A 24,308-nucleotide genomic window follows, 5' to 3' on the forward strand; every position below is an offset into this window, starting at 1 on the left:
AATAATCTGCACATCCGCATCTGTACGTCGACATTAATTTCAAAATGTACCGCAAGATACTCTTCACGTACTTCTGCTTGATAATTAACCCGTAGCGGTTACAATTGAACCAGTTTCTTCCATCAGGCGTCTTTCATAACTCACTTGCTGCTTTGGTATGACATAAATCCGTGTCGATGGCTGTATGATATTTTGTTAATAACTCGGTGGAACGGGTGGTCTTTGCAAGCAGGTCGAATATCACCTCGGCGGCCGTCAGGTATAGAACTTATTTAGTTGCTATATCGCGTTGGGCACACGTAGACGTACACCACCATATTACTGTGGTCGTGTATGGCCACCACGTTATTGCATTTAGGGGGTGCATGTTTACGGCTACGACGAACATTAAGGCAAAGTAACAATAAATAACGACAAAAGTGATGCGCCATTCACACTCATATTTGTGTATATTCATGGGCGTGCCCTTTAGCAAAGTGGGCCACGCACCACTGCATGTAGCATGAAGTGCCAACCATCGCGACGCCATAACGATCCCATCCCATATTTCTGCAGGTGCTGCTGAAGGTGGGAGCCGACGTGGACAACATCACTGCCGACGGCTTCACGCCCTTGCACTTGGCCGCCCTCAAGTGAGGCTGTTTTCTTGTTTCTAAAACGACACATCTTTCAGGCGCTCCGCGTACTAATCCCGTTTCCGAAACCTTCCGCTCCGAGGATCTCTTTAGTATTCAACATATACGTGTCAAGAGCCGAGCTTTACTAGAATGCTTTCCTACGGCGAATTGAAATTCAGCTGCGGTTGATGTCACATATCTATCTCGCCATCAACGCGACGCTGTGTCCTCTTCCGCATAGCGAAAGCATCTCGTTCGGTTTTGGGTGGACGTAGCTATCTATGCTTCGCATAATGTGGGTAGACCGACGTGTAATCGATCTTTCACGGCCGCTTATTGTTCATTGCGGACATACAGTAGAGAATTTAAAAAAGAAAGGGCCTACCAAGTGTCAACGCTAATGTAGTCAAGGTCGACATAGATGGTGCTTCAAATGATTGAATGATTGTTGTTGATTATGTCTCTCTATTCGGTATTTTTTTATGTACATCATTCACGCGTTTTATATCTTACTCGCATCGTATTTGACGCCCAATCACGTCGACCTTGTCTTAACTTGTAACGTTGACACTTGATTGAACCTTTCTTGTTTTGATCGACCCAGAGCCCAGATGGTCCGATCCAGGAGATAGTCCAGTCTATGGTGAAATTTGGTTATTTTCGCCCATATTGGCGACAATCACGCTTTTACCTATTCTGCGGTTATTTCTCACTTCTTGCCGGCACCTCCGAAGCCGCCTTCAAGGCACCATTGCCTCGCGCGAGCCCTGCTTATTCTTTAAGGTATATTGAAGTAGCGTGATGGGACGAGGACGAAAAAACACACACAACATCGCGCTGCTTCAGTATACCTTAAAAAACTCGCCCACACGAAGTTTCTGCTACTGCTTAGTCCAAGCGAACTAACTCGTTGCATTTCCCAAAAGTATGCCGCACGAAGGCTTTGCCTCAACATGTCTGTTATTACGGCGGTGCACGCTTTACAGGAGTACATTGCTACGTGATTAAGTTTTTATTATATTGGCGCTAATTGCGCCCGTACCGTTAAGTTTTTATACTCTGCGACTACTTTTCGCTTCTTGTGTCGTTGTGAGCTACGAAGTGATACTTCTTGCGACTCGCTATAACGCTATGGAGGCGTGAAAGCGGCGTCTTTAAGGCGAAAGCCTTAGGTGGCTCGTTACAATGGTTCATACCTAAAAAACGTGGCGTCTAGTGGAGTGGTACAAAAATCAGGAGCAGCAGCAATGGCTCATACCCCCGTAAGCAAGTAAAGATGCAATGGCTCAAACCTCCGTTAGCAAGCAAAAGATGTAATGTCTCCTACCCCCTTAAGGGAGAGGCAACAAGCGCTCAGCAGAACGAAGCGAACAGCGCATACAATCATTGAAATCACCCGTACAGCACGTAGAACCGCATACGTTTCAATAAAGAACAACCTCAAAACAAACATACGAATCATCAATAAAGTGTTGCATACTCCCTCTCAGAAGTACACTACGGCCGAAGATGCTCGCCAAGCGAGAAACGAGGTGCGACGCGCGAAGCGGCGGGAGCAAGGCGTTCGACCGCGAGTGCTGCTTTCCCCTGCTGGGAGGATGCAACGTAAAAGCCGAAGAAAAAGGCCATTGGCGCGAGTCTGACCACACTATACGAGCGCTCGAAGCCGCAACTAAGCGTAGTAAACGAACCTAAGAAGCCGAACTGCGAAAGCAGCAACGCGACGATGCGAGACGGCAACGTAGAGAGGAGGCCGAAACTCGCAGAAAGCTGCTTGCCACGCGTTTACTTCATGGTGCGGCTCATTGTGTTTGCGAGAAGTCTGACCTTTCCGATCGTATAACTTAATGCATTACCAAGTGTGCAGCAGGCTTTCGCCTTCACTTGTTACAAAAGTGTAACATGCTGCCGAAATGTATTTTTCTCGAAGTTTTTACAAGATAGCCAGATCCCAGATACGTTAAACCCGTGTGAATCAGCTAAGATGACCTTGTCTTCAAGAAGAAAAATGTTGCACGCTTACACCTGTGTGACCGCGAAAAGCACGCTCAAGGCCCAAGTCCGACCGCTCTTGAAGCTATTGAACGCGGATATCCAGTGCAATCAGTATGCGTCAGTGTTCGCTTGTATAGACAGAATCTCGTGTCCGTGCTGTCGTGGCACACCAACGACAAGGTGGAAATCCGGGGAAACTAGAGGGGAAACGAACTCCGTGCCGCAAGTCAAACCGGTCTCCCCAATTGCTTGCAGCAACTACGCGGACTGCGTGCGCACGCTCCTCTCGTGGGGCGCCAACCTGGCGGTGGAGGACGCGCTGGGCCGCACCGTCCAGGACATGGTCGAGGAGTACGCCCTGGACGACGTGTCGGCGCTGCTCTCCGGCCTCTGGGCGCACGTCGACAAGTACACGCAGTCTCGAAAGCAGTCAGTTCATTCACTCGCTCATATTCTATGTGCACGCACGCGACCACGGATTCGCTCAGGGTCACTCCGCATTTCGCGGTTTCCGCAGGTGAACTTGTCTACTTTTAATGCTGTCTTCATCGTGACCTGCAAAATCCTTTAGTCAAACGAAAACAGCACTCTTGTGAGGTTATGACACAACTTTCTATTAGGGGCGCCGCACTTTTGATCGCTATACATTTTATGTTGATTCATTTTCCAACGAATATATTTGCACAGTACTGTCACGTTGTCGTGGCGGTGAATAACTAGACTGTGTCACAATGGCGAGTCACGAAACCAACTTTATTGGGCGAACCTGTGCCCACAAAAACAAGTTACACTCGGGCAGAATGATAATGACGAGCACGTGAGTCCATCATCCAAAATCTATATGATCTGCGGATCGCACGCATGGGCTATTTATACATGGCTCAATGAAGCTTCCAGCGTAACCGCTGGCACTCGCGTAAATTCTAGAATAAACGCCACTATTCACGTCGCGCACACAATCTGATTGCACAAGGCTCAGCAACAACATATGCAACAGATAGAACTAACGATAACGCTTGAGAAACTTCCGATATAGAAAGACGCGTCTTCCGCTAAGCGCTAACTTTTAACATTTGTTATGCAGTGAATATTAGTGAGTATACACTTGAGGTTGCCCATGGTTGTCTGAGAAAATTACCATTATCAAAATTACGCAACCCATCTAAAGTGTGCAGCTGATACGATGGTCTCTAGCAACTATCTCCAGTCGTTTGGGAGATGTGCCACGCTCCTTCCGGCACGAGGAGGGACTAAGCCGTGGGCCCGCATGACTGACTTGGCCTCTTAGCTTGTGACACTTGACAGAAACACTGTTCGCCTCGACCAGAGCTGACCCACTGCATGCTTGGTCGCGTGCGTCATGTCTCTGCTGTTTGCTGGCTGCATAAAGCAAGGAAATAAGAGGAAAATTACGTTACGAAGCCAGCCTTGATAAGCCGCTATTATAGAAGCCATTCCTTTCGCTTTCTTTCCCTCAAAAAGTCGGCCCAACACATGACTTCTGAGGCTCAGCGTATTGGCCGAGAATGTTTGGTTCTCGGCAGTTTTTAATTAATGCGGCACTTGTTCGGCTCATAGAGTTTCCTACAAAAATTGCTGGAGGGAACTCTGGCGCTAGTGTCTACGGGAGCTGCAATGGCAGCGGTTGTCCCAGCATGGGAATTATGGGAAGTACATGGATTTGCCTAAACTTCGTCCTCTTGGCTTCAAACGGCTTTGTGACTTCGTAAACTCGTCATTTTCAACAGTGTATTGCGTAGTAAATAATTAAATAAACATCATTAAAATTGCCCGACGGCAGGATTCGAACACAGGGACTCTAGCGCAGAAGTCTGGTATTGAAACCATTAAGCCACGGACGCATGTATCGACAAGTGAATGAACGCCCTTATGAATTTATCGCGGGCATGGCAGTGCCTTGAGACGCTTGGCGCGTTTCGATTTGGCCGCCTGGACAAGCTCAATCGTTGCAATTAATAGCAATTGTACGCGTTCCCGGCGTCTTCCGCACTTCGAAGAATATAGATTTCGCTGAAATATACGATAATAAGATTTATATAGCGTAAAATACAAAGCCACAAGAACGTCTGAATCCATAAGCACGAAGATCAGACAAATCCATGTACTTCCCATCATTCCCATGGTAAGACAACGACTGCAGCGCCAGAGTTCCCTCTAGTAATTTTTGTAGGAAACTCTATGGTTCGGCTATCCTGCCGTCGCTTTGCCTGCAAAGCGGGAGCGCTAAAACCTACCGCGCGCTCTGACCTGGCGATCACGATTTGGGTAGACTCGTTTGGCTTCGATCGTGTTGTGCAACTAACGCCCCCACTTAGTTAAAAAAAATTTAATTATGCGGTTTTACGCGCCAAAACCACTTTCTGATCCCACTTAGTTCTGTCCTTCCTGCAAGGTTGGCTGCAACAGCATCGACTGCATCGGCGTGAACTCGATTCGCAGGAATGGGCAGTCAGAGAGCAGCGGCCGGAGGCGTTCGACCCGAAAGCTGGTGCAGATGGCGGCAGCAGCCATGGGCAAGCGGTGACCGCGGAAGCAAACTCATCGTGCCTTTCGACCTTCAGCCATGGGGATGAGAAATGGACCGCGCCGCTCAATGCGAACACTCCCGACGTTGCTGCGACCGAAATGCCAAGTAACCGGGCCGGCTTGAAGGAAAGCGAGGGCGCGATTACGGTGCCACGCCGCCAGCCACACAAAGCGTTCACTCACGCGTCTCGCCGACATCGCGTCGCATGGCACCTTCATTAGACATTAGCTCGCATCCGAAGCCAGGAAACTTGTCCAGGTGATCGTTGTTCACTAAACGAACATGGGATGCTATTCTAGACACCCTTCCGCCATGTTGGCGATTTGGTCCACCCAAATCCTATCAAGCAATCAGAACAGACAAAATGGCGAATTTGGCAACATGGCGGAATTTGACAGTGTTCGGAGGACGAAACTGGCTACCGACCGCCCGTGTCGTCAGCTGAGCAGCAACCCCGTGGCCCCTTTAGACGAATGCCAAAGCGTTGAGGCGCACGCACACTCGGAGAGCACCAAAGCTGAACAACGACTGAGCTCGGTGCTGACAGTTTGTGGCTTCGGGCCTACACGAAATGCCGGAAATTCGCCAACATGCGGCACAGGTGCCTCAGCAATAGAACATCTCATTTCCTGCAAGTCGGTCCCGGTAACGGGCGCTGCTGCCGGAGTTGGCGCCAGAAAAACACATTCTACATGACACGATTATAGCGGTTGCAGCGTCTGACACAAAGGTAAGCGTTATCAGCAAGACAAAGGGCGCGTTCTATGCACTCGTACGACACAAGAGACACTGCAACCTCTGACACGATTACTGATCTGTGTCAAGTTCTGAGATTATTTATAGTCAACAGAACAGTGGCTCTCATTGCCTCTGAAATGTCCGCGTGGCGATAATATTGTTATGAAGGCGCTTGTCCTTTCGTGTTGGTCGTTATACGCGATTCCGCGTGTATTCGCCCTTGGTTCTCAGGGTCAATAGCAACAAAATTCTGAAGCCTCCACACATCATAAGAGGGGGCTCGGTCAAATTTTCTCGGTGAAATCAACCTGAAACACACGTGCACACACAAAATGTGTTTTCAATTTCGACATTCAGCGCGTCTTAATCCATTGGACTCAAATAATTCGCAGCGTCTTAAATGGAGTTGTAATCACTGTTAATGAAAGAATGTTTTTTATCCCACGTTTTCTACGGAAGTTATGAACTGAAGGGACCACGAAACGGGGGAGTTTTTTTCTGGCGCCAGTGGCGGTTATCGCCGCGATAAATTCGTGACAACCTCACTTCAACACCGCTCGAACTTGCCGCAAATAGCCCGCAGGACAAATCCCCACACAAAGCGGCGCGAGTGAGTGCATCGTAACTAGTACGACGATAACGAAAAGGTGCTGTGATCGCTGTTTGTGCGTCGCCGCAATGAGCGCTTCCATCACAGCCATATGCGAAACAGACTGCACTGCAAGCTTCACGTTTAAAAAACCAGCACGCTTTATGTGGACCAAAATTTCTTACGGCGAACGGTTGAGGCAGCTCCGATCTAAAAGATGCGCTAGCGAAGGCCACTCCCAGTGCATGCAGCGATTATTATGTGGAAATACATTGTATGCCAGAGCTGAATATACACAGGGTGTCCCAGCAAGCTCCAGCAAAGGTTTTAAATGTACGCCGCTACACTAGGGGACATAACTAAATGCATGTTGAGGGCCTCTCTATGGTGAAAGTAGAATTCTCTTTTTTTACATTCTTGCCAATAACGGAGAATTATTCAGCTTGGCGAATATTAAATTCGGGATCTGTGTGAGATGTGCATAATTCGTTCTGCAACTTTCTCAGCATAGAAAAATATGACTTGCACCACAGAGAGTCCAACATTGTTTTGGTTTCGTCTCATAAGGCCTACCGGCACATATCTTTAAAATCTTGGCTGAAATTAAAGCTGGGATACCCTGTACATTGCGGTTCAACCAGCATAGAAATTATATGTAAAATTTGGCTAGAAGTAGATGGCTCGTGATTTGAACGTCCTTCGAGCTTCTTGCGTTAGCGCCATTAGAAAATTCGTTACGGCGTTTGTGGTCTCGAGCTCTAAGGTGAAAATCCAGAATACGCTTATGTAGGAAGCCTCCTAAGCTGTGGAACGGACCTCCGTACAACAGTTTTTAAAGCTTCCTGTGTAAGGATTAGTTTGCAATATGCAAAACAAATCACCTATCTGAGCTCGGCGAGATACATACGCTAATCAACGGCCTTTGAATTAGGACAGCGAAGATTACTAAAAAAGAACTTTGAGATATATGATTGAAGTTTAGGTCACTGTAGAGAAATGTGATAAAAGCAGACAACAGAAGTGTGCCGATCGCGTGCAGTGTAATCATCAGCAAAGCAATACATTTGCGTTGAGCGATGTCATGCTACTGCCGGTCAAAAGGAGGTGTGCAGGTTTTGAATCGCAAATGGCACGAGTGAGGAAGTTGCTGCAGGCACAATAGAAGCCACAGTCAGAGATGCGCGCTACATATGCAACCGGGAAATCGGTTTACTTGTTGCCGAAAACGCGCCGTAGATGTAGAAACCGCGGTGCTCTCACAGAGAGCGCATTTCGAACAAAACAGACCAGCGATGCTGCAGTATTGTTTCGCCTTTGAGGCGAGCTGTTCATTCATTCATTCGTTCATTCATTCATTCAGCTGTACATTTAATAATGGGACAACGCCTGCTGTGCGCAGCGCCTGTCCGCACTTTCCTCGTCGCTATAATATCCGCCTTTCTACAGCGAAGACGCGGTGTACGACTCGCCCGCACGGAGCTCGTGCTGTTTCATGGGCCTCGATTCCGCCGAGATTCATTAAGGAACTGCAGTCGCAAACACAAGTGCGAAACCAGCAAAAGCGGCACCAAAGCAGCCCAAAGGGGCTCACGTGTTGTTAAAAAAAAAGATAAAGAAAGATGCCTCAATAGGAAGTTTTAGCTTGTCCCAAAACGTTTTGCTCTTTGTTTAGTACCGAGTTACCGTTGCCGTAAATGTGGCCAGCCGGATTGGCGTAGAGTTTACCCAGAAAGGGGGAAAACTATTATGGCAACAATTAACCACATTCAACGTTTCTGCTATTGTAAAGCGTCGGCAACAACGTAATTGTCAACCAGTGTTGTGCGGAACGGCGTTCCTGGAACTACACGGGGAAGGCGGGAGATGGAAATTCAAGACAATGAGGAAAACAATGACAAGGTGAAAGTAGGAGCAAACGTTTCGACAAGTGGACTTGTCTAGACAAGTCCACTTGTCGAAACGTTGGCTCCTGCTTTTACCTTGTTCTCGTTTTGCTCATCGTTCCTGGAACTGATTCCTTTTGGGACGAACGGAGGGACGCCACCGTTCCGTTAAGGGTAGGTGGAATTGTAACGGTAACTCGTTCAGTTTACAAAGGAACGGCAGAGGGAACGGCGTTCCTTCTGTAAACGTTCCATGGCATTGAACAGACGCACACACGTGTACGCATCACATCATGCAGGGCGGACACCAACATCGATATGTAACTCTTGCTGAGTTCAAACAAGGGACTTTGCTAAGTTGCGAATATGTATTCTGGACATTTTTTCCCTGAAAACATGTGCTCCCTGAAAAAGATTGTCTAGGAGCGTTTCATTGGATTCTTTTATCTCCAGATAATCTGCTGCCGGCGATGTTCAAATTCGTGTAGTATACGTAGTTCGATGTGAAGTTTAAATTGCTCACTTTATTTCGCCTCGGGATTATCCGACCCTATACCTTAATTTTAAAAAATCGAATGTAGCGTTAATGTAACGACACGTTCCAATGTTCGAAGTGTAACTGGAACGCATTCCTATCGCATTAAAGGAACTGGTAACGGGAACTTACAAGATTGGGAAGGAACGAAGAACGATCTTTCGTTCCTGCTTTATAGGAACGTGTACAACACTGTTGTCAACATGCAGTTCATTTTAACTTTCCTTAATATGTAAATAACGTACATAAAATAACTCACGTACATAACACAGAAAAGCGTCTAACTCGTCATTAGACAAACCGTCACAAGATCTCGCTACCAACATTACTACTGATGTCCCCGTCTCCGGTAATCCGGTATTCCGTAAGAGCTTATACATTTGCGGACAAGCTACAACTCTATAAAGAGCTTACTTTGCAAGGCCTGCTGTGAAATAAAAATGCCCAACATAGATGGCGCTTAATGTGCTGCAATTGCGTGTTGTGTACGTTGTGGCACGGCGAACGCGAGCGCAACCGTGTAAACGAGCCTGCGATTCGCGAAAGCCGGTGGACATTCAGCGTTTGCTTGTCGCCATTAGCAAGACACATTGCGCTTGGAACATAAAGTTCGCCTATGTTCGCAACAACCCATGAAACTGCACGAGTCGCGTGTGTTACAGCGGGCCAAACACTGTGCATTCATAGAGCAAGTGTATACGCAATTTCCGACCACCATAGTGCCCACCTTTCACTTACGATCACTCCTCAAGGTGCACGCAGTTTTCGACATCATGCACACAACTTAGCCTGAGCAATATAGCCTGCGCTCCGCAAATGCACCACCTATAGCACAGTCCAATTTTACAGTTCTCGTGCTTACAAGGTCCACGCTAATATGCATATTGATCCTTTATAACTTCCCAGTAGTTCGCAATTTTATTCCTACTTATATTCAGCAGCACAGAGTAGACAGCGACGTCTGCAGGTAGCGCCTCTGTACAGGCAAGCGATGCAGGTTTGTTTCCGTTCCTCCACACGGAAAAAGTAAATTCTTGATTCAGAGGAGCAACACCTTGGGACGATTGTGCACTTTTGCTTTCCTCCTAGCAATGCTTACATTGATTGATTGATTGATTGATTGATTGATTGATTGATTGATTGATTGATTGATTGATTGATTGATTGATTGATTGATTGATTGATTGATTGATTGATTGATTGATTGATTGATTGATTGATTGATTGATTGATTGATTGATTGATTGATTGATTGATTGATTGATTGATTGATTGATTGATTGATTGCAGTCACGAAACATATGCATTGCTTTCCTGGATAAATATCCATTCTGGATCATATTTTCAAAATGCATTTTAACATTTGGAACGCTTTCTTTAGTTTTCAAAAGCCTTCTCAGCAGCGTATTTTATTTGAATAATTTATAGAAATACGAAAAGCGCGTTACAAAAGCGTCACTCTAATATGAACCACGAGAAATACCGCAAAAAGACCACGAAAGAAGAAGAAACTAGTGTCTTACGTGACGCGGTGAAACGATCTTCCCAACGTCTTGTTCCACGCACGCAGCTTGCACAGCGCCCATTTGGCCTGCTCTTTCGCGTGGCGTAAATCCTCACTTTGGTTAACTGCAAGGGACCAACCACAGCGAAGCGAGGGCATCTGCAGACAGGGAGAAAGCCGCGGCGGCTCTTCTGGCTCTTTCGCTTCACGCCTTGCAAACAGAAGGCAACGTCGGCATAATAATAAAAAAGAAACACGACGTGAACAAAGGCTAGCAACAACTTTGCGTTCTCGTATTATACGTGTTCTGGTGCTACACAGCGTATTCGGGGACCACCAACGCAGCGTCGCGTTGTCACGCAGTGAATCGGTCGCTACGAAGTTGCATACGGCTGAGAACGAGGTAAAGCTCGTTGCTATGCGGTTAGATGCACACATATACAAAGCCTCTGTGCACCTCGACGCACCTGAAAGGAGTCCAGGCGGTAAAAAATTAATCTGCAGCTCCCTTGCTACAACGTCTCTCGTATAGCCAAAATTTAGCTTTGGGGCGTGCAACATGCTCGTCGTTGCTTGGATCTAACTTCAAACGCGACTGCGCGCGTTTCAGTCTCCCAAACAAGTAAATTGTACTGAGCTTCAGAAGGTTAAGCCACACAATTTTCTCAAAGCCTTTTTGCAACGTCTAACGTGACGCTACGGTCAACTAAATGAGGCAGAAGCGGCCAATTTAGGCCGACGTATAACACGTTCGGGAAGCTTCCGGGAACGAGGTGGGAAATTAGGACGCCGACGACTGGTAGCAGATGTACAAGATGCACTAAAGTGAGGATTTACACGACGCGCATATCTGCCCGCGCGTAGGCTTGCGCACGCACTTTAACACAAACTCGGTAAACGGCATGCACGATTTCAACGGAGCGCCCCACGCAATCGTTATATAATCGCCCAAGCCTGGCGCACTGTCGTCACACGCGCGTCATCTCATACGTGCCTTGCCTCATACATTCTATACTTTCTGAGAGGTTTTATACATATACATATATACATACATACAATAGGCAACACCACCCGACCCGTTTCATCACCAGTGTACAGTTATAAAGCGCACCATATCAATCCGCGCAACCAATTGTGCGACCTGCCGAGAAAGCCGACACGCCCGGCGACGGAGAGACCTTCATACGAAGCCGCGGCTGATGAAGTTGACTGCGCCATGGCGCTCTTTGGCCATAAGTGGCCCTTACGCCATAAAACACCACACGTCGTCATGAAGTTAACTGCCACCTTACTGCTATAGTTATGCGTTAGAAAGTGTTGGGCCCAAATCATATCGAAGTGAAAGCGAACGCGGCTTTACTCGACGCCTCGTTATTTTATCGCCTGCGTCGTGACGAAAGATTTTCCTCCCGAGAGCCTCAGTTCGTGTAACCAACAGGCACGTCGTACCACAGTTAGACGAATGAAAGGAACATATCAATGGACGTCGACAAATTTACGTCTCTTCATGCTTGTAATCGTAAAAACGTTTTGTTTTCTTCTTTTTCCTGCCCAACTACCAAGTTAAATATATTATGGGTTGACATGTCGATGCTACTCTTCTCACGTCGTTTCGCGGTTGTTCGAAACGCAATTCACGGGTGATATTCGTCGTCTGTGACGACACAACGCTCTAGATCAAATTGGTGTCAATTTCCTCAAAAGCTGATACGAAAAACATGACTGAACCAGTTCAATGCAGTTTCACATGTATCTGACCTCAAATGCGGGATGAATATTTTACGTAATCGCTTCGATTGTTCTGAAAAGGACTAGCGTCAGTTTGCAATGTGATGTAAAAGGGGTCTCTGAAGCATACACTTGCGCGACGATAATATAGTGAGTTGTGTAGAGCGACCCAAAATATTCAACACTAGCGCAGGCACCCTTCGAGGGGCGCGGATATAAAGGGTCTCAGCTGGTAGGTTGACAACGACACTAAATATAATGAATAATGAAAAGAAATTGCTTTCCCGCAAGTCAGCGAGCGCGAAGGTGCAATAATGCTTTCGGAGCGTGTGAAGGATTCAGTCGATAATGGGACAAAATGACACCAGGATCAGTGTCTGTTCTGCGACCAACTTTATTCGGCACACGACTACTATGCGCAGCAAGACCACTTGCTCGTGTTAGTGTTGAGAACCTCCAGCAACCACGTACAAGTCCCGACCTCAGCACGACCTCGAGCGAGGCGGCAGAATCGGGCGCCCTGAGGCTGGCTGCAGATCTCTCCGTCGCCGGCGCCTCCACTCATACCGGTAACACTCCGTCTAATCTAGGTTTCATTCAATCAAGATTGTATGCAGAAGTTGAGAACTATGTCCGAACCAAGACATGCACCTGTACGGAAATCTTTGTAATATGTACATAAGCACTCATCGCTTCGTTATTTTTTGATGACGTTGTCGAGAAAATAAAGGAATCGAACGTTATCAAGTTGTCTTTGTTTCTTCTTTCCTCAGCGCTTTATCGCATGCTGTGCATGCGAGCAATGATCTATGATCGAGCGCCCCCCACACTCTTCGTTTCATTTCATGCTCACACGAGGTACAGGCAGCAAGTAACCCTCATGGTAAACAAGAACGTATTGACCTATAAAGTTTACTGGTATATCTTACTGCAGAATGAACTGGCTCGAAGCTACGCTTTGCAGGACGCTGTACTTCCTTACTGCTCGAGTGTCAGCAGCGATATTTACTGACTTAATTACTTGTAGAGCGGCACAGGCGACTTGCGGCTTCCCTTTATCATGTGGGAAGCTGCAATGGCCGATGTATCAATGACCACTTTTGAGAACATTAAGAGCAAGCTTCAGCCCGGGGGCTCCTATCTAAATGCATGGACAAGGAGAATTTGTTTTTCTCGGCAATCACTGCACCGAATTTGATTAGGTTTGTTGCATTTGAAATTAAAAGTTAAAGTCTAGTGACTTTCGCAAGCGATTTTTTTTATTTAGCCTGTAGATGCTTTTATATACATTGTTGAAAATCCCAAGGCCCAGAGACTCATTATTTCGATCGCTAAACTTTCCGTGAACATGCACGCGCCCGACCCCAATAGTGATCTCAGGTTGCAGTGTCCGTCTTGGCGGCGCTGTGAATGCATCAAAAACATGCGATCTCTTGCTGAAAACACCCAATTTACGGACTATCCTTGGCAGCTTCAAGTGAAAACAACAGCTCACAATAAATAATTTATATGCATTGACCCGACTTTAACAGACACTTTTCCAAGAAAATTGGTCAGAAAACTGACGAGACGTTCATATGAGGGATCGTCAGCCGTTTGTGCGCAGGCGCGAGTAAGAGCGGGCGAGAGAGAAAAGCTGGGGGCTTTCGCTCCTAGGCACTACGGAGGAGCTTTCTTAGCGCGTGTTGTATGCGTTCGCTCCCTAGACATGCCGGCATTGCGGAGTGGTCGAGTACGCTGGCTGCCGGCGCGGTGTGGCAGTGGGCACGGACGCCCCATTTTGTAATCGCTGTGTATATGAGGCAAGGTTCTGACTGGTGTTGCATAAGCCGCGGGTTGCTTTTTTCGTCGCGACGATAGATTTGATTCTTTACAAGCACTGCTGCAGGAGGGTACATGTAAACGGCATACGGAGGTTTCAGGAGAGAACCTGAGCCATTTTTTTATGCGAACACCTCCTGATACGCGCAGGCCTCGGCGAGCTGCAACCCCCGGACCAGTCCGGGTTCTAGCTTTGGTGTCCCCGTTGCCGCTTTGGTGCTCTGGAGGCGCCGCCAATAATGCGAAATAATGACACGTTCTTACAATTAGCAAAAAGCACGATTGAATAAATATAATTACGTCCAGCCACCAACTTTTGACGCCAAGTTCAGCGCTACCGCGCCCCGCGACTTCTGCAACACCAGTCAGAACTTTGCCTATGAAGGCTCTACCTTCAAAAAAACATCACTGATTTTTCCATGGGAGTAGTGGGCCGTAGTAGAGGCCCAGCGGTCGCTAAATCGGGCGTCTGTGCCCGCTGCTTCACCGCGCCGGCAGCCAGCGTCAAAGCGTAAACAAACTCGACCCCACTCCGCAATGCTAGCACGCCTAGGGACAAATGCTTACAACACGCGCCAAGAAGCCTCCTCCGAAGTGCGTAGGCAGTCACAACTCAAGGAGCAAAAGCCCCCAGATTTTCTCTCTCGTGCCCGCTTTTAATCGCGCCTGCGCACATACGGCTGGCGATCCCTCAAATGAATGTCTCGTAGAAAACTGCGCGTTACAGCTGGAAATGAAACCGAAACTGCGTTCGTGGCGACTGCAACAGCCTACTGTTAGAGCCAGTGTTGTCATTGTCATCCCAACATGGCGACATAATCCATGTTTATCACACGCGGTAGAAGGCATAAGTCTTCTTCAAGTTTTTACTTAAGCTGGCGACGACAGTGCATCGCTTTCATTCCAAAATTCTCATTCAAAAGAGAAGATATATTATGTGCTAAGTACGTGCCGGCAAACGTACGCGCCGGCATCAGTTCGCGTCTGACGGAAAGGGGCTGACAGGTGAACAAAGGCCAGAAGGGGGGCTGCGACCGAGAGGGAGTAAAAGTCTTACAGGGAGAAAAAGTAGAGGGTTCACGAGCAGTTGCGGATACAGTGAGATTCTTGAAACATGCAGGGTCCCGTTTTATTCAAGGGCCAATGCATCGCCTTCCTCAACCATCTTGACGCGCAGCCGATATCTGGCAGTGACAGACCTGGGCACCTCTGCGTGAATCCCCTCGCCAGAGGAGAGAGGGAATATATTGAAAAACTCGAGAGCGTTTTGTCCAGAAATAATAGTCACTTTTACAGTGAAGCTGTGAATGGCTAGCCGATTCGCCCGTCCGTCTGTCGGTCTCATCTACGCCGAAAACTCTTCCGGCGCAACCTAATGCGCATGCGCGAATAAAAGAGCGAGAGAAAGAGAGGCGCGCGATTGGCTGCGCCAGCAGTGACGTCGTTGCTCTCCGTCGCAGCCGAGAGCGCGCGCAGCAGTTCATCTCCGATTCTGAAATGGGTAGGCCACGTGTCATACGTACTCCTGAGGAGTAGGCAGCTTTCGATCAGCAACGCCGCGAGCAGAACCGGAAACGAGCTCGTCTACGCCGTGCCGATGGTGCAGCCCGGGCACAAGAACAGGCTTGTGCAGCCGAGCGCAAGCAGCAACTGCGTACCGAGGATCCAGCAGCCTACCAAGCCGTCGTTTAATGAACCGTCGGGATTAACCCAGTGATAAATACCGGGGCTGCATGTTGCAGTTTTGCGTCGCATGACGAACTGCCAATTTAGGCTCTAGTCTGGACATTCCCCCATTTTTTTCGAGGCGTGACGAAGGAGGTTCAAAAACAATTTCGATTTTCTTAAACCTCCTTGGGCGTGACGCAGGCGCGACGCGTACAAAATGGCGCTTATGGTCCCGATTTGTTAAAGTCCCTTGGCGAGCCATATAGAGTAGGTCTGTTCTTTTATCTACACTGACTACGCGAGCGTATCTGGCTACACGACTATAGATTGTGCAAAAACTAGTTTTTTTTTTTTTTAATCGGTGCAGGAACAGTAGCTCCACCCACCTACACGAAGCCCCTTTTATAGCAGAAGTGTAACATAAGAGCTTATACAGACAAACACGCTGGCGTTGTAAACGCGTGGCGCCATTTTGTCTGCGACTATCAGCGCTGATACGGCGACGATAGTGGTTTGCTGCAGAGACGGCAGCGAGGTGATGGTGTGACTGTGACACAGAGGAAGGTGAGCTGATCCTCTATGTTAAAATTTTCTTACAAGGATGGTGCAGTCTCTTTCAGACTCCGCGCTGCATAGAGAAGTTAACTACCTTGGTGCGCTGCGCATCCGCGATGTATTTAGCCGCAGTTTGTCTAGATTTGTTGCTGGAACTAGCAAATTAGCTTCTAGTGCTCCGTTATAAGGTCATATACGTAGCCAGTAGGTGCGAAGTCAGGCCTTTTTCGTCTGCTGATGCAGAAGACCACGCGCAGTCTGCTCCGATTAGCTACAGGTAAGCCAAGGGCAGCACACGCCATAGCCTCTGCCCCAAAGTATACACTCGTCTACACAAAGTGCAGTCGAGGCTGCGCCAGCGGACCCCCGCCAGCGGCAAGCCCGACGGACCCGCCGGGAGTCAAACAAGCACGAGGTCAAAAGTCTACAAGAACGCCAGAGCCTCGGCCATCAAGGCAGCACGCATGCCAGCCATGCCACTAGAAGAAACCAAGATAGTTGTCAGACCCAGAGGGGGACTGGACATCGTCAAGACCGGCACCACTACCGTCGCTGCGGCCATACTCACTGCGGCCAAGATCACGAGCGAGGAAAGCGCCGCGGACACCATCTGCCCCAACACACAACAGAACATCATGGTCGTAAGTACACCGAACGAAGACAACGCGGCAAGGTACGCTAAAATCCAGGAGATATCCATTCAAGGCAAACCCTACGAGGTCAGCGCATATCGCACGGCACCTCACGATACCGTGAAGGGCGTCATCAGAGGCATCCCCATCGACGCGAGCGCCGAAGAGCTAGATAGAAAGATCGTCAACGAGAGGAACCCGCTAGCAGTGGCCTCAAAAAGGATTGGAAGCACGACCACTGCGATTGTGGTGTTCCAGGGGCCCAAGGTACCGAACTTTGTCCGATACGGAGTCACCCTGATACCGTGCCGCCTCTACAAGAAACAGATCGACGTCTGGCAGCAGTGCGGCCGAGTGGGACACCGCAAGGACGTTTGCCCGACCCCCACAATCAAGACGTGCCTGGCCTGCGGACTCGCGAACCCTACAGAAGACCATCGCTGTACCCCAAAATGTCAGTTGTGCGGAGGCGAACACCCGACCGGAGACCGAACGTGCAAGGCGAAATACAAGGTCCCCTACGTAGTGCGCAAGCGACAATGGGAGCGCCGACAGGCCGAACGCCAGCTGCTCTCGGAGAGCGATTTCCCACCACTCGACAAGCCGCCAGCTGCGCGAAAGTCGAGGACCCCATCGGAAAACCGCGCGCCCAAATCCAGAGACAGCAGTTGTTGCAAGAGAAGCCTCAGCAGGAAAACGTCACCATCACGTGAGCGAGTGAGCTGGGTCGACGCAGCGAAAGGAAACAACATAAGGAACGCGCAGAAAATCACCGAAACCACGAAGAAAGAAGATATTAATAAGGTCCGGGAGGCAAATGAGCTCCTAAGACAAGAAAACGCGGCGTTGCGAGCGACCATCAACAACCTCACGAAAGAGATCGCCGAGATTCGTCAGTTGCTGCTAGGCAACGACGAGCCTCTACAGAGACCCACGCCAAGCACAAGCAAGGCCGAGGAAACGACAACGAACATCCCGGAGAAAGCCATAGAGGAACCGGCACCGAAGAAGCGAGCCATCGAGACCACGCGCACGCAAACAGAAAACGATCGCATCGACAGCCTCGAAGCGAAATTCGAAGCGACATTCAGCAAACTCGAACGGCTAATCACGACAAACATCGCAGCAGTGACAGCACTGAAACAAACAATGGAGACCTACCAAGCCGATAACACGAACAGATTCGCCTACATCGAAAGGACCCTACAGCCGATGGTAGGCCACCCGACATTTGCGCCCCTCTTCGCGCATCATCCACCCAACCAGGGAGCCCCGTACACGCCAACGCAATCATGGCCGCCAACGCAACACCAGCAACAGCAGGTGTAACCGCGTAGCAGTGGAACTGTCGCGGCTTCGGAAGGAAGAAGGCAGTCATCCAACAGCACATCGTACATGCCGCGCGCAAGCCAGACGTTATACTACTACAAGAAACACTAACCGACGCACCGTCCCTCCCCGGCTACAGAGTGCACAAGGGACCACTCGACGGCAGAGGCCTGTGCACCCTGGTCAGGAAGGGACTCACGTTCGTCGAACATGAGTTGCAAAGCAATAACAAGATCGAGCACACACTCACCGAAATCATCCCGGGCAAGAAGAGGAAAGGAAGCATATTTCTGCTCAACGTCTACAGCAACCCATCTCAGAGAAAACAGAGATTCAAGACATTACTGCACAGAGCCAGCACCGCAGCGGGCCGCAACACGCTGATCGCGTGCGGAGACTTCAACGCGATGAACCCTGCCTGGGGCTACAACAAGTACACAGCAAAGGGCCGCGACCTGTACCAAGACGCCACGGAACTCGACTTCACCCTCATCACGGACCCGACACATCCGACGAGAAATGGTAACTCCGTGTCCCGGGACACCACTCCGGACCTCACGTTCGTCAAGAACGACATCCGGGGCGCGATCACCTGGAGAAACACGGGGATCGACCTAGGCAGCGACCACACCATCGTGGAAATCGGCATACCGGAACACAACGACACCAGCGTCAAAACTCACAGATGGATAGACTGGGATGCCTTTCGAGACGCCAGAAGCCAGAAGAGCGACGGTGACGACGAGATCGAAGACATCGACTCGTGGACGGCCGAAATCACCAAGAGCGTACGCGACGCGACCAAAGAGATTGAAACGGGCGCGGAGATCGACAAAGTAGACAGCCGGCTTGCGCATCTCATCGAGGCCAAACAGTCGATACTCAATCGCTGGAAGAAACAACGGCTTAACCGCAGACTGCGAAAGAAGGTGGCGGACCTGAACCGAGCGATCAAGGATCACTGCCGCGCTCTCTGCATGCAACAGTGGAACGAGATCTGCAACGCGGCAGACGGGCAGATGCATAGCGGGAAGACGTGGAACCTACGGCGGCACCTGCTCGACGAAACGAAGACCAAGTCGCACCAAAGGGACAGACTCGCCAGGCTCATACATCGGGCGGTCTCAGCACACGGTGTCGATGAAGTCACCAGGCGCATTAACGACAAATACCTGCCGACTACACCTACTGAACAACACGCGCCGTACAGCGGCCTGCCTAACGCGAAGCTCGATCGTGACATCGACGTCGAGGAGGTACGCGCGGCCCTGCACGACCTCAACAGCCGGTCGGCAGCCGGCCCGGACCTCGTCACGAACAAGGCGCTCAAGAACCTCGATGACGGCTCGATTGAAAAGCTCGCAAAATACTACAAGTGCTGGAGAGCGGGCGCGCTGCCAAAGCTGTGGAAGACAGCCAAGACCATCCTGATCCCCAAGCCGGGGAAGCCGCCGGACACGGATAACCTCCGGCCCATCTCGCTCACGTCCTGCGTGGGCAAGGTGCTGGAGCACGTCCTGCTCAACAGGTGGCAAGACTACCTGGAACGCGAAGGGCTGTACCCGGCCACTTTGATCGGCTTCAGACAGCATCTCAGCACGCAGGATGCGATGCTGCAGCTCAAACACCAAATCATCGATGATGGTGGCAGCGCCCGCGACAACAAAGCCATCCTAGGGCTCGACCTGCAGAGCGCCTTCGATAAGGTGAAACACTCGGCGATTCTGTCCCAAGTCTCCAAGCTCAACATGGGGGAAAGATCCTACAACTACATCAAGGACTTCCTCACGGACAGGACCGTCGAGCTACGAGCAGGCGACCTACAGACGCAAGAGAAGAAGCTCGGGAGCACCGGAACACCGCAGGGATCGGTCATTTCGCCAATGCTGTTCAACCTGGTAATGATCGGAGTGGCCGAAAAGCTCGGGCGCATCGAAGACGTCAGGCACACCATCTACGCGGACGATATCACGATATGGGTGACCGGTGGCAGCGACGCCCACATCGAGGGCGCGCTGCAAGCCGCCGTCGACGCAATAGAAGACCAGCTGGAAGGCACCGGACTGAGATGTTCGCCGAGCAAATCGGAGCTTCTCATACTCCCACCTACCAAATACAGCAGAGGCAAGTCAAGACAATGCGAAAGCGAAAAAATCACAATCGTGACCAAATCCGGCAACGTGATCCCCGAGGTCGGCAAAATTAGGATCCTAGGCATGGTCATCGAAAAGCACGGAAGGAACGGCGAAACCATCACGCGTCTCAAGGCAAAAGCAGCCAACGCGATTCGACTCCTCAAGCGAGTCACTTCCCGAAAGGCTGGCATGAGAGAGGAGAGCCTAATTAGGCTCGTCCAATCTTTCGTCATGAGCCACGTCGCGTACGTTGCAGCCTACCACAGATGGCTGCAACACGAACGAAACAAGATCAACGTGCTCATCAGAAGAGCGTACAAGACGGCGCTGGGCCTGCTCGAGTCCACAAGCACGACCCGCTTGTTACAACTCGGGCTACACAATACGCTCGAAGAAATAGCCGAAGCGCAACGGACCTCTCAACTGGAGCGGCTGTCCATGACCAAAGCCGGGAGGAAGATACTGGACGATCTGGGAATAAGACGCTCGAACGAGGTGGAGATGAAGCTCCCCGTCCCCGAAGAGGTCCGACGCCAGACCAGAATCGACCCCATACTGAAGAACATGAATCCCGAGTTCAACAAGGGAAGAAGAGCGGCGAGGGCCAAGGCTCTCATCGACCAGCATGCCAACGACGAACACGCGCGGTACGTGGACGCGGCCGAATACCAACGCAACGCCTTCGCAGCGGTCGTCATAGAGGCGTCAACCGCCGCCACGAGGACGGCAGCGAGCGTGAGAAGCACCGAAGCGGAGCAAGCGGAGGAGGTTGCCATCGCCCTGGCCATCGCCGACGCAGAATGCCACACGGTGCTGAGTGACTCAAGACAGGCGGTGCGTAACTTCGCCAAAGGGCAAATCTGCAGGGAGGCTGAGCGCATACTGCGAGCAGTAAAACTAGACGAACGAAAAGTACGACTCAAGTGGTTCCCGGCGCACGCGGGCGACGCGTCGGAACGCAATGAGAACCATAATGAGACGGCACACGCCGCGGCGCGAGCGCTAACCAACCGCGCCCCGGCGACAGACCGTCCGACGTGGTTCGGAACTAAGGACCGCATGACGGATTACAATGAAATCGCGAAGGCCTACCGCTTGGCTCGCAGGACTCTTCCACCCCCGCACCCGAGACTGAGTCGAGCGGAGGCGGTAGTGCTGAGACAGCTCCAGACCGGATCGCTACCGAGCCCGAAACTGATGAATCGCATGTACCCCGAGACATATCCGACAGATATGTGCAGAGTCTGCCGGAGGGAGACCGCAGACTACACGCACATCTTGTGGGACTGCATTAAATATCCAGAAGACGCTAAATCAAGAACACTCCCACCGCGGCTCGAGGCAGCCGCAAAGAGCTACGACCGAGACGATCAGCTCTGGGCCGTCCAGCAGGTCCTCGAGGCGCTTGAAAGGCACGGACCCAGCGAGCCGGCAACGGCGAGCGGAGACCCGCGCCGAGTAACGGCAACTTCGAGGATGACGTAGGCCCTCGTCGGGGCGCGCGAGCGCCCAACTGCAGGCATAAATAAAGTTTCTCCAATCCAATCCAATACGATTTGCTTGCGTAACGTTTCGCAACTTGACGTTCTGTCTGAGAAACTGAAATGAAGGCAATGAGCTTAACGTTCTTGATAATGCAAAACAGTTTTCCTCTTCAGTAAAAATAAACTAGCTCAAAGTGTACAATTATTCCTTTGAAATGGTCTTTCGATTGCTTCCGTCGTCTGCTTCATTCTTCAGGATGCATGTCTTCGAGAAAAGGAATAAGTCAGCTGCTTACTCGCACCGCGTGAAGAACAGCAAGGAGACGCCACCTGAAGAATTAACGCTTTCTTTGCCTTCGCTGAGGAGGCAGGTATCCTTTTATCTGATCCCTTACCACCATCACGGCCGTCATCCCCATCACCATCCAGCGGCCGTGCCACCATCTTATTAGGCCACAGGTCATCCTTTCTAATAAATCTTTCGATAAATTAATCAAACCTTAAGGTGCCGCCTTGCGTACATTTCTTTTATAAATTAAAGATAAAACGCAGTAGTCATAACCTCCGATTATTAGAATATGATTACAACTATGAAAAGTGCAACAAGTCACAAATGATTTGCAATGTTCAACCAATATTATTTTAAACCTGTTTAATAATAATAATATTAATGGCCAAAACAAAAATTCCAACTCCGCACGAGAGCGATGCTAATACAATAAGCACCAATTATGAACAAGTTTTTCGTGGCACCGAACGACGGAGAAAATGACACGATACGCATGCATTCGGCTGCCAATGCATATGACTGCTCATCACACTTCGCATGGCGAAATTTAATGAGTCAAAAATTATGGTAATAAAAAATTATGGCGGGAAATCTCTGTAATGGCGGCCCAGTGCAACGTCGCGCAGCATCAAACTGACCTTTACGAAACAGTCCTTCCTGTGACGCTGCTCACAATTCATCCTACTCCTCACAATCCTCGTGAGGAGTAGGATGAATTGATCTTTCGTCAGCCAATCAATCAGTTGACATAACGGCCATCTTGGACTGCCACCACACATTCGCAAAATTGCAGATTCATTGCACGGGCTTCTGCATGCTACCGTTCACTTTCTTTTAAAGGGCCCCTCACCAGGCCCCATTGCAAATTTTGGTTATACGCCGGAAGTTGTTGCGTGTCCTCTAGGGAGCGTTCTGCCGCACAAATTTTTCAAATTGGTTCATTAATAGTCGAGATAGAAATATTTCAGTGCCGCAAACCTATGATTTCCGGAGGCAAGCTCCACTGCACAGCGAGACACTCTCTCCACTCGGCCCGTCTAACCTCCGCAAGCGAAATTCCTTCCCTGCGTTCTTCCATACCGGACCTCGAGGGCCGCGTGACGCATACGTTACGAGCTCCGCCTTGGCTTTTTTTTTTTTTTTTTCCGGCGCTGAACATTTTCGCTGACGGCGTTGCGCGTGGGCTGTTGTGATGTCTAGTTTCGTGCAGCGCATAATTTTGCGCGCTCTGCACAAGGACACATGACTAGCAGTGTAATTCAGTGCTACACGAATACTGAGGCAGAACAGGCGGATCGTATAGCATGATCACGCGCTGGAACACGGTAGAAAATGGCAGTTTCGGTACCTGCCCACGTGACTGCACGACCGTGGGAACAAGCAGACGAAGCGGAAGTACATCTCTTGCCTCGCTGCGAAGTAAAACAAAAAATATGCTGACCTTCCGTTCGTGTTTTTTTATTTCTCTAAACTTCAATTCGTCAATTCAAGCAACAGATCACACAAATAACAGATGTTGCCTTGAATAATTCTCGAAGTCACGTGTCACCACGAGCGACGTCACACTGCGGACACGAGTACGTCACCGTCCGTCTTGGAGTGTCGTCGTCCCGAGGGAAAGGGAAAACGGCCTTCGGATTGAAATTTCAGACCTTTCCGTGGCACGTAGCGATGTAATTCTTTGCAAACACGATCATTAGCACGCATTGTATGCTCTGCACTTGTGAGCTGAAAATGGCCAGACCTGGTGACAAGCGCTAACATCGCTCTATAGCTGCCAAGCACTAGAAAAAACTCATTCGAAATAGTCTGCAGCTTCATGTTACATCTTGTCATCTTGATGAAAACGCAAAACTTATGCTTTGAAGCACGAAATTTAAAACCCATGACTTCTCGACAGCCAATTGGAGGTAAACATGGCTGATAATGGCGGGCATGCAGCCACCATGCGTGTCAGAATAAAGCCTTTAGTCAACTAGGCGTGGGCCATCGTCCATTTGCCATGGCTTCAGTCATTCCAAGTGTAGAACATCAAACGCAATGTGCCGCACAGATGGCATGCAATTTAGTGGCTCAGAACTGCCTCAGACTGACACTTATGACATTAAAAACATTGCCAAGTAGAAGTCAAATTAAAATTAGCCAAAGAAATGAAAAAAAAACACACAACACACCGCTATAGATTGCAGAAAAAAACAGAAGAAGAAAACCGTGCCAACACACTGCTATAGCAGTGTGCGTTGGCACGATAATTTTTT

At 49.6% G+C, this 24,308-nt stretch overlaps 2 protein-coding genes across 3 annotated transcripts in view; one reads left to right on the forward strand and one right to left on the reverse strand.

The window, feature by feature from the left end:
• The window catches only part of LOC126525981 (uncharacterized), an 80,871-nt gene extending 70,778 nt beyond the window's left edge, over positions 1-10,093 (forward strand). For both annotated transcript variants that reach the window (XM_055067682.1, XM_050173985.2), the window contains 3 exons: positions 556-632; positions 2,868-3,041; positions 5,073-10,093. In XM_055067682.1, coding sequence (XP_054923657.1) covers positions 556-632; positions 2,868-3,041; positions 5,073-5,157 — 336 coding nt within the window. In that variant the 3' untranslated portion in view covers positions 5,158-10,093. The remainder of the gene's footprint in view (positions 1-555; positions 633-2,867; positions 3,042-5,072) is intronic.
• Positions 3,345-24,308, reverse strand: part of LOC126525507 (transmembrane channel-like protein 7) — a 97,271-nt gene continuing 76,307 nt past the window's right edge. The window contains exon 17 of the mRNA XM_072290060.1: positions 3,345-3,992. Within this exon, the coding sequence (XP_072146161.1) occupies positions 3,971-3,992 (22 nt within the window). The 3' untranslated portion in view covers positions 3,345-3,970. The remainder of the gene's footprint in view (positions 3,993-24,308) is intronic.

The sequence above is a fragment of the Dermacentor andersoni genome, chromosome 8 (assembly GCF_023375885.2).
Source record: "Dermacentor andersoni chromosome 8, qqDerAnde1_hic_scaffold, whole genome shotgun sequence".
NCBI lineage: Eukaryota > Metazoa > Arthropoda > Arachnida > Ixodida > Ixodidae > Dermacentor > Dermacentor andersoni.